At 40.0% G+C, this 16,925-nt stretch overlaps 1 protein-coding gene across 2 annotated transcripts in view; it reads right to left on the reverse strand.

Moving 5' to 3' along the window:
* Nucleotides 1–16,925, reverse strand: part of ireb2 (iron responsive element binding protein 2) — a 46,981-nt gene that overhangs the window by 6,606 nt on the left and 23,450 nt on the right. For both annotated transcript variants that reach the window (XM_012966754.3, NM_001079296.1), the window contains 11 exon segments: nt 15,718–15,857; nt 14,887–15,058; nt 13,833–13,927; nt 13,457–13,573; nt 12,196–12,355; nt 11,125–11,260; nt 10,612–10,696; nt 10,374–10,530; nt 9,069–9,193; nt 8,427–8,531; nt 92–234 (listed from right to left, as the gene is read on the reverse strand). In XM_012966754.3, coding sequence (XP_012822208.1) covers nt 92–234; nt 8,427–8,531; nt 9,069–9,193; nt 10,374–10,530; nt 10,612–10,696; nt 11,125–11,260; nt 12,196–12,355; nt 13,457–13,573; nt 13,833–13,927; nt 14,887–15,058; nt 15,718–15,857 — 1,435 coding nt within the window.

Here is a 16,925-nt window from a genome sequence, read left to right on the forward strand (position 1 = left end):
ACAGGATAAAAAAAAACAGATAGAGGATAGAGATAAAGGACAGAAAAGTAAATAATGAGAAGAGGATGGCATTTATTAAACACAGACTTACTTCTTCTGTATTAAGTACTTAGCAGCTGGGCTTGTCCTTGGAATGCTTCCTGCAGGTGACATGTGGTCAGTTGTCACTGAATCTCCTAAATAAAGTAATACATGGGCTTTCTCGATGGGCTGAATGGGTGGAGGAATTTTCTCCTGAAAAAAAACATTTATTCGAATATTAGAGCTACAGTTTGAAAGACTGAAATATGAACTACAAAATAACCACACAATACACCTTGTAGAAGGGTTTTATGCAAAAACAATAAGAACCTAAACCCACAAATGCAGTTCAGTTGTATCACTTCTAGAGGAAGGAGCTGCCAGAGAACGCCATTAAATACTCAAGGCAGAATCCAGTGAGGCAAGAGTTAAAATGGTTTAAAAACTTGATAAAAAGTTGGCTAAAGACCATGATGCCCTATGCCAATCAACTTAGTTGAAACACTGGCCACAGTCAGAGGAATAGGCTAGAAAATCGCTTTCCTGATTCCATCTGGAGATAAAGAGAAATAAGGCTAATAAGTCTGAAAAGATTCTGCAAATAGACCTGGTATTAGAAAATAAGGCATGTAAGATGGAGGGAACTCCTACTCTGGCCAGATCTCAACCTCTGAAGTGTTCCTCTCCTTAGCTGGCAGTGGCACATTCATGTGGGCCTCACTCCTTTTCCCACCCCAACAGGTGCCAGAGAAATGTAGGTTGTAAGGTTAAAGGAACAGTAACACCAAAAAATCAAAGTGTATAAAAGGAACTACAGTATAATGTACTGTTGCCCTGCACTGGTGCAACTGGTGTATTTGCTTTAGAAACATTACTATAGTTTAGTAAATGAAGCTGCTGTGTAGCCATGGGGGCAGCCATTTAAAAGAGAAAAGGCACAGGTGACATAGCAGATAACAGATAAAACACCATTGTATTGTACAAAACTTATCTGTTATCTGCTATGTAACCTGTGCCTTTTCTACTTTTTCCAGCTTGAATGGCTGCCCCCATGGCTACACAGTAGCTTTTTATATAAACTATAGAAGTGTTTCTGAAGCAAATGTGCAAATTTTACCAGTGCAGGGCAACAGTGCATTGTATTATGATTACTTAAAAACATTTTTATTTTTTGGTGTTACTGTTCCTTTAATGCTATTTTATGTCTGGCCCTTTCAAGGTAGATAATATATTATAATATATTGTCTGGCCCTTTCAAGGTAGATAATATATTATAATATATTACCAGTGCACAGATAATACTGCCACATATAACAAAATACCCACAAAATAGCCAGGAAAGAAGAGGCATTTATAATGGTAGTCTAATTATCTATCTTGCAAAGACCAGAAACGGAGTAGCTTTAGTCTCTGTTTGCCCTGTTTAGCTCAAGAGTTACAGAATATCAAAGCATAATTATGTTTTTCCTGCGAAATTCTTATTAACCCTTTAAGTGCCAAGGGACGTAGATTCTACGTCCCAGGTACCAAGGGACCAAAGTGCCATGGGACGTAGAATCTACGTCCAATGGCACTGTCGGGTTTACAAGCGCTGCGCTCGCTTTTAAAGCAGCGCAGCGCTTGTAAACCCCTCAGATCCCCCTAGGCAACGAGCAATGAAGACATACTTACCGATCCGGGTCCCCCAGCCGCACCGATCGCGTCGCCAGCCAATGACAGCAGTGGACACGCGTTGATGACGTGTCCACTGCTGTCCCTTTAAATAGCGCCGCCTACTGTCGGCTCCCTCACTCCTGCTGCGCACTTGGGACAAGATGGAGCTCCCCTGCTGCCTTCCTGCTGGATTGATCGCCCCTGATCGCCCCTGATCGTCTGCCTGCCTTGGGTAAGCTGAACTACAACTCTCTACCACTGTTTATTTTGCTTATTTCTATCTCAACTGTCTAAAAAAATTTTTTTTTTTTTTTTTTGCATTTTTTCTTCTATCTTTGTCATTATTACACTTTTGTACACATACACACTTATTTACAACTTTCCCAAGCACACACAGACACTTACACACACACTTACACTTACACTTTTTTTTTTTTTTTTTTTTTTTTTTTCTTTCTTTCTTTTCTTTTCTTTCTGTCTATGCTTTCTTTGGCAGTCTTTTTTTTTACTAAAACTTTATTTCTGATCTTGCTCTATAATTATCTGATTTATTTGGTTGCATTTTAGTGTTTTTTTGGCATTTTCATAATTGATTTCTGTTTTTGAATTATTCTATTGCACTGTAACTTTTTTATTGCTATTTGGTGCTGAATTTGCAGTGACGTTGGTGGATCCAGGGCTCTGACCACCGATTTCATTGCAATTATTGTTCTTCTGTTGGTTTAGGTGGTTTTATTGGATTTTACGGTGTTTTATCTTTGCATTGTTCTTTATTGTGTGTTTAGTGCCCCCAAAAAGGTTGCTTTTGCAGTGACATTGGTGGATCCAGGGCTCTTACCGATTTCATTGCAACTATTGTTCTTTGATTGCTTTTAGTGGTTTTATTCCATTTGATTTCAGTTGTTCTAGAAAGGTCCAGAGGTGCTAAGATTGTTCTGGTAGTTTCTATTGCCAAGGGTTAGGCTGATGCCACACGAGGCGTAGGGCTGATTTTTTCAGCAAGTGGAAAAACGCTTGCCGAAAATTCAGCCCTACGCCTGCTACTTGTTCCTGCACCCGAATGAATGGGATACGCTCGGGTGCAGGCACGTGTAGCCGATATACGCATGAAAACGCGAGACTTTGCATTCTCACGCGTTTTCATGCGTATATCGGCTACATGTGCCTGCACCCGAGCGTATCCCATTCATTCGGGTGCAGGCAAAAAAAAAGGGGTGCATAGAGTGCAGCCCCAATATTATGCATTTTCAGGTTTGGCGGCCATGTACTTATGTGCAACCAGACATAGGTATCGTTTTATTCAGGGGAACTTGCAGATTGATGGTTAGTAAGTTTTTGGTAGTTGCCATGGAGATTTTGGGGAGAAATCTAGGTTTTTTTATCTGGTTTTTCCTTGATTTCTGACCAAAGCGCTGACTTCTGCAAGGGACTGCGGCCACAATTTTCCATGTAGAAAGAGAAGAGTGGCGTCTCTGAATAGCTGAAGGTGTGCACTTTTCGTAAATATATAGATTGTGGGGGTATCTCACAGGTAGGGGGGGTTAACACTGAAAAACTGCAGGTAGTGCACATAGAGCGCAGCCCCCAAAATTTCAACTGAAATTGCCCTTATGCATTGCCCCTGTTTGGGGGCATTTGGTGGCCACGTCTTTATGTGCACCCATACATATGGGGTATCGTTTTATTCAGGGGAACTTGCAAATTGAGGTTTAGTAAGTTTTTGGTAGTTGCCATGGAGATTTTGGGGAGAAATCTAGGTTTTTTATCTGGTTTTTCCTTGATTTCTGACCAAAATCTAGGTTTGTATCTGGTTTTTCCTTGATTTCTGACCAAAGCGCTGACTTCTGCAAGGGACTACGGCCACAATTTTCCATGTAGAAAGAGAAGAGTGGCGTCTCTGAATAGCTGAAGGTGTGCACTTTTCGTAAATATATAGATTGTGGGGGTATCTCACAGGTAGGGGGGGTTAACACTGAAAAACTGCAGGTAGTGCACATAGAGCGCAGCCCCCAAAATTTCAACTGAAATTGCCCTTATGCATTGCCCCTGTTTGGGGGCATTTGGTGGCCACGTCTTTATGTGCACCCATACATATGGGGTATCGTTTTATTCAGGGGAACTTGCAGATTGATGGTTAGTAAGTTTTTGGTAGTTGCCATGGAGATTTTGGGGAGAAATCTAGGTTTGTATCTGGTTTTTCCTTGATTTCTGACCAAAGCGCTGACTTCTGCAAGGGACTGCGGCCACAATTTTCCATGTAGAAAGAGAAGAGTGGCGTCTCTGAATAGCTGAAGGTGTGCACTTTTCGTAAATATATAGATTGTGGGGGTTATCTCACAGGTAGGGGGGGTTAACACTGAAAAACTGCAGGTAGTGCACATAGAGCGCAGCCCCCAAAATTTCAACTGAAATTGCCCTTATGCATTGCCCCTGTTTGGGGGCATTTGGTGGCCACGTCTTTATGTGCACCCATACATATGGGGTATCGTTTTATTCAGGGGAACTTGCAAATTGAGGTTTAGTAAGTTTTTGGTAGTTGCCATGGAGATTTTGGGGAGAAATCTAGGTTTGTATCTGGTTTTTCCTTGATTTCTGACCAAAGCGCTAACTTCTGCAAGGGACTGCGGCCACAATTTTCCATGTAGAAAGAGGAGAGTGGCGTCTTTGAATAGCTGAAGGTGTGCACTTTTCAGAAATATATAGTTTGCGGGGGTTATTTCACAGGTATGGGGGTGTTTAGACTAAATAACTGCAGATAGAGCACAGCCCCCCCTTATGCATTGCCCCTGTTTGGGGGCATTTGGTGGCCACGTCTTTATGTGCACCCATACATATGGGGTATCGTTTTATTCAGGGGAACTTGCAAATTGAGGTTTAGTAAGTTTTTGGTAGTTGCCATGGAGATTTTGGGGAGAAATCTAGGTTTTTATCTGGTTTTTCCTTGATTTCTGACCAAAGCGCTGACTTCTGCAAGGGACTGCGGCCACAATTTTCCATGTAGAAAGAGAAGAGTGGCGTCTCTGAATAGCTGAAGGTGTGCACTTTTCGTAAATATATAGATTGTGGGGGTTATCTCACAGGTAGGGGGGGTTAACACTGAAAAACTGCAGGTAGTGCACATAGAGCGCAGCCCCCAAAATTTCAACTGAAATTGCCCTTATGCATTGCCCCTGTTTGGGGGCATTTGGTGGCCACGTCTTTATGTGCACCCATACATATGGGGTATCGTTTTATTCAGGGGAACTTGCAGATTGATGGTTAGTAAGTTTTTGGTAGTTGCCATGGAGATTTTGGGGAGAAATCTAGGTTTGTATCTGGTTTTTCCTTGATTTCTGACCAAAGCGCTAACTTCTGCAAGGGACTGCGGCCACAATTTTCCATGTAGAAAGAGGAGAGTGGCGTCTCTGAATAGCTGAAGGTGTGCACTTTTCAGAAATATATAGTTTGCGGGGGTTATTTCACAGGTATGGGGGTGTTTAGACTAAATAACTGCAGATAGAGCACAGCCCCCCCTTATGCATTGCCCCTGTTTGGGGGCATTTGGTGGCCACGTCTTTATGTGCACCCATACATATGGGGTATCGTTTTATTCAGGGGAACTTGCAAATTGAGGTTTAGTAAGTTTTTGGTAGTTGCCATGGAGATTTTGGGGAGAAATCTAGGTTTTTATCTGGTTTTTCCTTGATTTCTGACCAAAATCTAGGGTTGTATCTGGTTTTTCCTTGATTTCTGACCAAAGCGCTGACTTCTGCAAGGGACTGCGGCCACAATTTTCCATGTAGAAAGAGAAGAGTGGTGTCTCTGAATAGCTGAAGGTGTGCACTTTTCGTAAATATATAGATTGTGGGGGTATCTCACAGGTAGGGGGGGTTATCACTGAAAAACTGCAGGAAGTGCACATAGAGCGCAGCCCCCAAAATTTCAACTGAAATTCCCCTTATGCATTGCCCCTGTTTTGGGGCATTTGGTGGCCACGTCTTTATGTGCACCCATACATATGGGGTATCGTTTTATTCAGGGGAACTTGCAGATTGATGGTTAGTAAGTTTTTGGTAGTTGCCATGGAGATTTTGGGGAGAAATCTAGGTTTGTATCTAGTTTTTCCTTGATTTCTGACCAAAGCGCTAACTTCTGCAAGGGACTGCGGCCACAATTTTCCATGTAGAAAGAGAAGAGTGGTGTCTCTGAATAGCTGAAGGTGTGCACTTTTCGTAAATATATAGATTGTGGGGGTTATCTCACAGGTAGGGGGGGTTAACACTGAAAAACTGCAGGTAGTGCACATAGAGCGCAGCCCCCAAAATTTCAACTGAAATTGCTTTTATGCATTGCCCCTGTTTTGGGGCATTTGGTGGCCACGTCTTTATGTGCACCCATACATATGGGGTATCGTTTTATTCAGGGGAACTTGCAAATTGAGGTTTAGTAAGTTTTTGGTAGTTGCCATGGAGATTTTGGGGAGAAATCTAGGTTTTTATCTGGTTTTTCCTTGATTTCTGACCAAAATCTAGGGTTGTATCTGGTTTTTCCTTGATTTCTGACCAAAGCGCTGACTTCTGCAAGGGACTGCGGCCACAATTTTCCATGTAGAAAGAGAAGAGTGGTGTCTCTGAATAGCTGAAGGTGTGCACTTTTCGTAAATATATAGATTGTGGGGGTATCTCACAGGTAGGGGGGGTTATCACTGAAAAACTGCAGGTAGTGCACATAGAGCGCAGCCCCCAAAATTTCAACTGAAATTCCCCTTATGCATTGCCCCTGTTTTGGGGCATTTGGTGGCCACGTCTTTATGTGCACCCATACATATGGGGTATCGTTTTATTCAGGGGAACTTGCAGATTGATGGTTAGTAAGTTTTTGGTAGTTGCCATGGAGATTTTGGGGAGAAATCTAGGTTTGTATCTAGTTTTTCCTTGATTTCTGACCAAAGCGCTAACTTCTGCAAGGGACTGCGGCCACAATTTTCCATGTAGAAAGAGAAGAGTGGTGTCTCTGAATAGCTGAAGGTGTGCACATTTCGTAAATATATAGATTGTGGGGGTTATCTCACAGGTAGGGGGGGTTAACACTGAAAAACTGCAGGTAGTGCACATAGAGCGCAGCCCCCAAAATTTCAACTGAAATTGCCCTTATGCATTGCCCCTGTTTTGGGGCATTTGGTGGCCACGTCTTTATGTGCACCCATACATATGGGGTATCGTTTTATTCAGGGGAACTTGCAGATTGATGGTTAGTAAGTTTTTGGTAGTTGCCATGGAGATTTTGGGGAGAAATCTAGGTTTTTTATCTGGTTTTTCCTTGATTTCTGACCAAAGCGCTGACTTCTGCAAGGGACTGCGGCCACAATTTTCCATGTAGAAAGAGAAGAGTGGTGTCTCTGAATAGCTGAAGGTGTGCACTTTTCAGAAATATATAGTTTGTGGGGGTTATTTCACAGGTAGGGGGGGTTAACACTGAAAAACTGCAGGTAGTGCACATAGAGCGCAGCCCCCAAAATTTCAACTGAAATTGCCCTCATGCATTGCCCCTGTTTGGGGGCATTTGGTGGCCACGTCTTTATGTGCACCCATACATATGGGGTATCGTTTTATTCAGGGGAACTTGCAGATTGATGGTTAGTAAGTTTTTGGTAGTTGCCATGGAGATTTTGGGGAGAAATCTAGGTTTGTATCTGGTTTTTCCTTGATTTCTGACCAAAGCGCTAACTTCTGCAAGGGACTGCGGCCACAATTTTCCATGTAGAAAGAGGAGAGTGGCGTCTCTGAATAGCTGAAGGTGTGCACTTTTCAGAAATATATAGTTTGTGGGGGTTATTTCACAGGTAGGGGGGGTTAACACTGAAAAACTGCAGGAAGTGCACATAGAGCGCAGCCCCCACATTTTTAGCTGTAATTGCCCTTGTGCATTGCCCCTGCTTTGGAGTGTTTGGTGCCCATGTCTTTATGTGCACCCATACATATGGGGCATCATTTTATTCAGGAGAAGTTTGTCTTTCAAATATGCCTTTGCTAGAAAATTTTTATGAGATTTTTTTTTGTCAAATCCACATTTGATCATGCGTCCAAGTTTACGTTTTAGAAAAAAAAAAAAAATGTCATAAAAAGTTCCAAATTTCACAATGCACTGACAAAAGGTATTTGGCTTTTGAGTGAAAACTACATTGCACCTAGAAACCTGAAGGTCTGTAGTTTCTAAAGATACCAAACATGAGGGGATATTTTAGATTTACATATAAGTTATGCTGCATTAACTGTTACAAGCGCTTTTCTGCTTTGTTCTGGTGTGATATTGTACTAAGTATTGCCTTAGTTTGGGGGTTACTTCTGGACAGGAACTGTGGGGTACCACCACATATTTGGTATCGTTGGAATTGGGAGTATCAGGGCTTTTACAAACAATAAAAAAAAGTGAGTAAAATTAACTTTTCTATGGAAAAAAACCTCAAAATATACAGAAATTTTTCATAATTTTATTTTTTTTTTACATATTTCACCCAAAATACACATCATATCTCCAGAAAAGTTATAAAATTTGGTATGTATGTCGAAGCCCAATTAGTGACGAAAAAAACGATATATAATTTCCCTAGTTTCGTGGAGGTTTTCCTACCAAAAAACATTGTTAAAGTGAATGAGTACAAAATGCTTAAAAAACGTCTGGCACTGGGGGGAACCGAAATGACGAATTCGGCTGGCACTTAAAGGGTTAAGCAGCAACAAATAATGTATAATCTGGAGATGAGATATACTTACTAATTTATGGAAAAAGGGTGGGCTTCTGATAAATGTGGAACGGAGATCCCAGGGGAATAAAGTGCTTTCAGGGGCATCCAATAAGTTCCATCGTGTATTTTGTTTCTAGGAAATAGAAGAGAAGACATAAATAATAGAACTTTCTTCAAAAACAAAGTATTGTTTCTGGCTGTAATGATTTTTCTCCATCCAAAAGGTACATCCATCTTTATGCTTGCTGCTGTGCCCTTATATGATCCCAGAACACAGAGGCCAGGGAGTATTCTTAAAAATTGCCAAAGGATAGATTTAGTTTGGGACTGTACTAATACGAGTGAGATAGAAAAAAACAAGTTTGCATACATTGCATTTTCCTCAAAAAGCTACTGTCTTTGGGGAAAAAAATTACTTACCCTCATATATCCTCTGCCATACACTTGCACATGCTTTTTAAAATTGTTTGTGCAAAGAGGTGGCTGCTGAGAAAGAACATTGCAACCACCACAGTATTCCCTGTGAATTAATTATAAGTCAATAGAGTGACTAATTCAGGATGTGCAAGTGCATGCAAGAGTTAAAATCTCTCAATTTTGGCGGTATACTAAGATTGCATTACTAATTTTAGTACATAAAAATTTGAACATTTGCTTGTACATTTTGTACCTCAATTTTCAGCTTCAGTTCACTGAACATAGATGGTATGACCATTGTTTCTTCAACCTCCAAAACCTCCTCCCGGCTTGGCCAAATATCTCGCAGAAAAATCTTTTCACCTTGTGCATTTTCACCTGCAAGACATTAACAGACACAACCTTTTGGGATGAAATCAGCATTAAAAGGAAAATATAACCCTGAATATTGCAGGTATATATAAAATATTTTGTGTAAAAGAGCACTATGAAAAATAAATTAACCATTTTAATAAAAATATACTTGTCTTGAAGTATGTGCCATTGGGTAATCTGAAAAAAAAAAAAAAAGGGCCGGCCCCTGGCTTGTAAGATTCACTTTGCTCACACACAAACCAAAGGCACGCGTACATGTCACATCAGCAAATAAGCTGAAGAGATCTGTCTTTTTCTCCCACACATCTCCACTTAGAGCTGCATTATTTCCTGTTAGGTGGTCTGAGGGAGCACACAGACCATCACAAAATGGTGGCTCAAGGAAAAAGATGTAAAAAGGCTATATTTAGACATATGTGCCAATTTGGTAAGATTCTTTAATAGGTCACTCTGCCGCAGATGTACACTGTATGAAAAGTTGGCTGCAGAAATACCAAGAGTTCTTTGTCAATATCTTTTTAAAACCATACTGATTATGTGACATAATTGGGACTTCTCCAGCTACATGGGAGTTGGAGAAACAATAGGTTACCTGAAAGCAGTTCTGCTCAGACTCAGGCACAATCCACATACTACATACACAACAATATTATAACAAAAAATAAATTTGTTGGTTCAAGAATAAAATTTAAATAGTAGAGTGAATTATTTGCTATGTAAACAACGTAATTTTGAAGTTAGAAGTATGTTCTCTTAGAACGAAGACATATGGGGCGATTAGACACCACAATTTAAGAAAACCAGCCACTGCGACTAATTCGGCACACAAATATACAAGTCGTGCATATGAAATTTACTGTATGGTACAAATCTCCATTATTATAGCCATGGCAATTAGTCACCATGACTGGGTTTTTAAAAAATTTGGCAACTAACCACCCTGTGTGTGTCTTCTCCCTTAGTATCTGTGTGTTTTATATACCATTCCATACTCCAAAAACATACAGGCTGATTAACGGGCTACTAATTGCAAATGACACTTGTGTGAATGCGAAAGGAGACTTAGATTATAAACAGCACCACGGCAGGGACTGATGTGAAATTATTATTTCTGTAAATCACTGCATAAGTACATTTAACAATCTTTTTTATTATTCTACTAATACATTGCTCAATTACTTACCCAAAGCCTCAGTCTGCAGATCTATGTTGACAGTGCCTGCCAAGGCATATGCCACTACTAAAGGTGGAGAAGCAAGGTAGTTTGCGCAGACACAGCTACAGCGATTTCCCTCAAAGTGTTTGTTCCCTGAAAAGACACCACACGCCACAAGCTCTCCCTGGCAATACAAAGAACAATAACATTGTTAAAGAGCTGTCTGTAATTTCAGAAGCTTTAAATGACCTTCTGAACAACTTACCTCTTTAATGGCTGTGACAATACTTTCTGGTAAGGGATTGGTATTTCCCACACATCTAGCACAGCCATAACCAATGATATCAAACCTAGACAATAACAAACAAATGAGAATACAAAACATCATTTTAAACAACTTTGCAATATCCTTAAAAATATGCAGCCTTTTCATGAATTTTAATCTAATAATATGGTTGTAACAGTTACCTAAGCCTCGCCCCCTGATCTCCTGTTGATCTGGCTACTTTGAGACTCAAATAAAATAGTAGTCCCTTCTCCTTTGCTAGGTTTTCAAATGATGCAGAAATAAAAATGGTATTTATTCATACTTTTTGAAGGAACAGATTACACAGGAGTTTCTGTGTTGTGTGAGGATCTTTAACAAATTTTGGTTCATGCAGCCCAAAGCAGTTATTCCACTTTATCATGTTTTATGAGATCAGCACCAAACCGTTGAGTGTCTAACCTTGAGATAAGGATAGTTTTACAAAAACAAATAAATAATAATAATACTCACCCCAGCTTGCTTAGATAGGGCAACACTCCACTAGCACTGAGGTAATATGTTACAGTTCCACTCCCAGGAGAAAGGCTAGTTTTTATGTATGGCTTAACAGTGAGTCCAGCCTCCACTGCCTTTTTTGCTAATAAACCTTAAAAGGAACGTGCAAACAGAAATTCATATGCAACTCTTGAAAGTATTTTTCTGATAATCCTACATAAATGCTATTATATACTGCTAGACTGCACTAGTCTAGGGTTTAAGTAAAAATTAAAGCAAAATTATGTGATGGTAGATGCATAGGCAAAGCTTGCTACAGGTCTAGTAACCCATTGCAACCACTCAGTGGGTCATATTTACTAGCCAGCTGTTTAAAAACACCAGATTAGTTGCCATGGTTTATTAGACCAGGGTAAACGTGGCACTGTAACACTAAGACTCCCACACCTATTCAAAAGCAGGAGATATGTCCTTCCGTACAGTGAGCTTTTTGACTGCCACAGTCCTCTCGGGAAGAACTGTGGTGCTCAAATTTACTTCCCTTACTGCAACTGATCCCCTGTCACATGAATGCAAAATGCACTGCCTTTTGTAGAACCTGGTACTGTTATGTGGGCCTGAAAATGACAAATTGGGCCCAGGTGAATGGGGAGCAGATGTAAGCAGAGGTCAAAATACCTAGACACCTCTGGTATAGCTACGGGTAAGGCTATTCTGAACTCAGAAACTCTCACTCACTGTACTGTCAGAGTTAAGGTACTCAACATTAAGTAAATAAAAGGCCAATTCCCAGCAATATGTATATCTAATGTGTACAGCTCTAAGCATGCAGTTTTTTTAAAATAGGTTATTAATCTTTGTACAACATTCACAAATCTAACAGTTCACATTAAAAAAAACAATATTTGCCATATACATAATTGTATTGACCCCTATAAACACAACAGTTGCTTTTTTACTTCCTTATATGTCATGCATAGTACTGGCAGCAGACATAACTCTTATTGGCTGTGTCTCCTGTCAGTCTGACATTGCTTCCCATGCCTGTGACAGAGTGCTGTAAATCTAACATTTAGCTTCCATTACCTGCAGTCAGCATGACAGAGGGGTTACAGTTGTTGGTGCAGCTTGTAACTGCAGCAATGACAACACAGCCATGTGACAGAGAGTATTCAGAATTTTCATATGTCACTGGGACCATTATACTTTGCTTCTTTTCTGGTATTTGAAAACCTTTTAAACCAGTCTAGATTGGAGGAAAAGGGCAAATGGGTTAAAATAAATAGATGTTGCAAGAAAATATCTGCCTATGACAGAAACAAATCCATAACTTTGATCAACAAACATACCCTGCCCCCTTGCAGTAACAGTGCCAGTCCCACTACAATTATCTGGAAGTCACTGCCCACTGCACTACCTGCCCCCTAGCCGAACATCTGGAAGCTGCCACCAAACTCATCTCACTGCTAGTATAAACAAAAGCTGTGTGTAAAATTTAACATTACCGAAAATTAACTGTAATTCATACCCCTATCCGAGCATAAACAAAGATTTCAAACAGTTTTCTTTTCCATTTTGTCTTTGTTTTACAAAACTCTTAATGTTTTAAAGCCCATTACCAATTGCTTTAAATTTACTTTATAACATACTTACAAAGCATTAACGGAGAAGGAAAGGCTAAATGACTTGCACTGGGGTGCACTGGTTTAAAGTTTCAGCATCTCTATAGTAGTAATGTATAGGTCATTACAGTTGTCACAGGAGCTTCCCATCTTGGATTCCTGTGACAACTGTAACTAAGCTAAAGCTAAGCATCTCACCAGCTTCTCAGTCGGACCACACTGAGCATGTGCACTGTCCCGGACAGCTTCCCCCCCCCCCCGGAACTGTCTGGGACAGTGCACATACTCAGTGTGGTCCGACTGAGAAGCTGGTGAGATGCTTAGCTTAGCGGTCGCTGCAAATTATCAAGCAAAAAATGAGGGTGGTCGGTCATATAAGCTGATGCTACAGGGCTAATTATTCAATTCTGATGCAATTGCCCTGGTTGTAGATCTGTCATGTAATGTGAATCTGAATGAATTACTAATCAGCTTTTTACTCTATTTATGCATTATATTTTGAGTGGGTCCCTAAGCTCAGTAACTGACAGCAGCACAGAGCATGTGTAGGGAAGCAACAGAAAAGAAGATGGTGAGTTACTGGGGCATTTTGGAGGCACAGATCTTCCCTGCTAAAGGGTTGTGGTCACCTTGGGCTGGTACAGAAACCCAAAACATAATATACAACATTTCTGCCCTACTTCTTTAGTTAGGCTTTATTTCTCCTTCAAGGCAGTTTAACTTACCTTTTCATTCAGACAGGCCTCAAAATCCTTCTTCATGTCCATCACAGATATCCTGTCTTGAGGCCTCTTAGGACCACTCACATAAGGGACAATTGAATTCAGGTTAATTTGCAGGACCTTAGAGGGACAACAGAACAGTAAAATATGGTTTGTAGTCACAGAATATTGTGGTAAAATATAAGTTCTTGCCATTTATATATTTTGTTGTTTATAGATCTACTAAATTAAGGTGATTATTTAATCTAAAATAAAAACTGTGCTTACTGGTTTCTTAATTAAAATGTTAAAAAATATGCTGGGTTTTTATCTCTGTTTGCAAATGTTATTCTTACAAATTAGCTCAGTGAATATGGTGTTCTAGTTTGCCAAAAAATACCTTGGAATATTCTGGTTGCTGCACATTCTCCTGCCGCAGTAATTTAACAGCTTGCAGATAAGTCTCAAACGTGCTGACACTTTGGACATCAACTCCTACAAATACAAAATGTTCTCAGATGTGAAAACAGTGCACAAGATAAGAGTCAGCAATGCAAAATGTTCACAAGATACTCTGCTTTTATTAGTCCTTTACCCCTGTGACACACAAATATAGAACATGGACGTGAGCGTACGTGTGTAGGTATGTAAAAACACAGTGACAATTTCACCGGATGTGTTCTGGATAAGGGATAATATTGCAATGTGGATCACCAAAACAAAATCATTTAAACAAAAAAAAAAATATAACCAATATAGATTTGTAAGGCTTAGTTAGTAACAGGGTACTATTTTATTTTTATATAATAAAAGGAAATCATCTTTGAAAATTTGATTTGCTTAAAATAAACGTTTTGCAAGAAGACCTCCCCATAATTGAGCTTTCTGGATGATGGGTTTCTGGATTAGGGATCACATAACTATATTTTAAAAAAATGAAGGAAGGCAATATAACTTGCAGCAATTCAGCTGTGCTTTTTATACTCTAGCCCATAATGCCTATAATATAACTATTGGATGAAACCTATTTATTATAATTTGCATAGAATATACAATCAAACCAGAATCCATACACTTAACAAACCTGATTGTTTGGAAATATAGAAGTAAGATGGGCAAAATATAAAGTAACATACTAAGGACTTTAAGGCTATAAATCTGTCAAAATAACTATGCTCATATTTTAAGAACATATACCAGGTAAAAGCAAGCTCTTTTCAATAAGTTTACTTTGGTGACATTTCTTTGTCCACATGAAGCAACCTTCATTATGGAGATGCATTGGATCATTCATTATTTAAAAGTTGCATGTCCATTTAAACAACTGCAAATTATTTACACAACAGTTTTTTACCCCAATAAAAAATGGGTGGGGAACTGAAGAATTGATGTTAACATTTTATAATAAGAAAATGTACATTAAAAATTGACATATCTTTGTCCACCTGTCTTACCTGTCTGCTTTAGGTGGCGCAGGGTTACACTGTCCACTGGGAAGAATGCCACAGTAGCACCATACTCTGGGCACATGTTGGCTATAGTAGTACGGTCTGCAACAGACAACTGAGAAACTCCATTTCCAAAAAATTCCACAAAAGTACCTGCAACACCAGCTTGTTTCAGGTGCTTTGGGACAGAAACACAAAACAGTCATTTCCCTAGCAGATCCTAATATTAACTAATAATCTGTGATTCTGAAGATATGTAAGCGGCACTTAAAGGGGACCTGTCACCCTAAAAAAAATTACAAATTGTTTTCTAATGTGTTTGTCTAGCAAAATAAACTTCAATTACACCATATACATTTTTTTAAACTTATTTCCTTCAGCACTGGAATTTACCATTGCAGAAAACATGAAGACTCCATTTTGTGGAAACTGTTATTAAGGCAACCTGTACATCCTGCCAAAATCTTGTTTCTGTGCCAGTATGGGGGGACCTGATACCAATATCCATGCACTCGTTACACAATTAGATAGTGAGGATGGAGGGGGGAATGTGAGGAGTGCAGTGACATCTAAAGAGTTCTGAATTGAAAGTAACTGTCTGCCCCACCCCTATGCCTAAGGCATAGAGGCGGGTCAGGCAATATATAATTGACAGCTGGAACTTTTAAATGCTTATATATTGGGTATGGATGTGTTAATAAAAAAATGACTTTGGGTTACATGTTTATTTTGAAAAGGGCTTTTATTATACAGCTTTTTATGTCTGGGTGACAGGTCCACTTTAATTACTATTATATGTGCAAGCATAGTTATAAAATTAAAATTGCTTCATTTTACCTTTGTGATGCTTAAAACAACATCTATCGATGTAGCAAGAGGGTTTATAGCGCCAGTCAGTTCACAACCAATCACTTCTGGCAGGGTAAGGGTAATAGGAACTCCTAGCATTGCTGCTTCAGACTCTATTCCACCTACACCTGTAGGGGGAAAAAAAAAAAAAAAAAAGAAGAATAAATAGAAGGTATACCAAGAAAGGAGATAAAGTACAAACAGACGGTATACCAAAGGTATTGCTAGGACCAAAGTACTGGTATGTTAGACAACTACTCAGCTATTTAAGATACAGTGTGTTTTTGATCTTTTAGAAGCATAAAATACTGAGTTGGAAAGTGATAAAATAAGAAGTTTCTACTTTGTCTTTAATACCTGTTATTTAAGATTTTTTCATGTTTTGATCAAGCAGATTTTGCAAATAGTAACATCAGCTGGGGTAAGGCCAAGGCCAGTACTAGAGCAGTGCGTAGGAATCCCATCTGGGACCCCACCCCTTGTGCGGGGCGAGCAACTGAATATAGCATCTAAAACATACCTAGGGGCTAGGAGCTTCAGCAAGTGTTCCTACTAGTTAATGCATACTCGCTACTGCCATCCATTATGTGATATTTTCAGCCACCCGGCTGATATTTCACCTGGTCCTGGGAGCCTGTATTAAAAATTTACCAGCAATATATTTCCTAGTAAATTTTAATCCCTAGTTGATCAGTCTTTGCCCTGCCCCGACCCACCCCAATTCTGCCCCCACTAGCCCTCCATCTTGCCTAATAACTCTTTCACACCACCTTCTTCTGATTCTCCCTCTCTTTTGCCTGATTGTGCAGCAGCTCCACCCCAAACACATCATAGGCCCATCCCTTTTGGTCCTTCCCCCCACCTCCATGTGATTGCCAAGAAGGGGTCCACAAAAAAGTGGCAACACTAATGAATGCAGCTGTTCCTGGTTCATGCATTGGGGCATATTTTAATTTACCGTATATACTCGAGTATAAGCCGAGTTTTTCAGCACGAAAAATGTGCTCAAAAACTCAGCCTCGGCTTATACTCGAGTATATACGGCTGACCGTACCGCTCCCCATACTGCTCCCGCTGCATCTTCTCTGTCCGCCAGGTCAATTCTGGGGGACCGGGTCAATTCACAGACGGGGGGCGCATGAGCACATTCGGCACACTCTGATGCTGCTGACACTGACGCGCTCTGACACTGCTGA

Source organism: Xenopus tropicalis, chromosome 3 (assembly GCF_000004195.4).
Source record: "Xenopus tropicalis strain Nigerian chromosome 3, UCB_Xtro_10.0, whole genome shotgun sequence".
Taxonomy (NCBI): Eukaryota; Metazoa; Chordata; class Amphibia; order Anura; family Pipidae; genus Xenopus; species Xenopus tropicalis.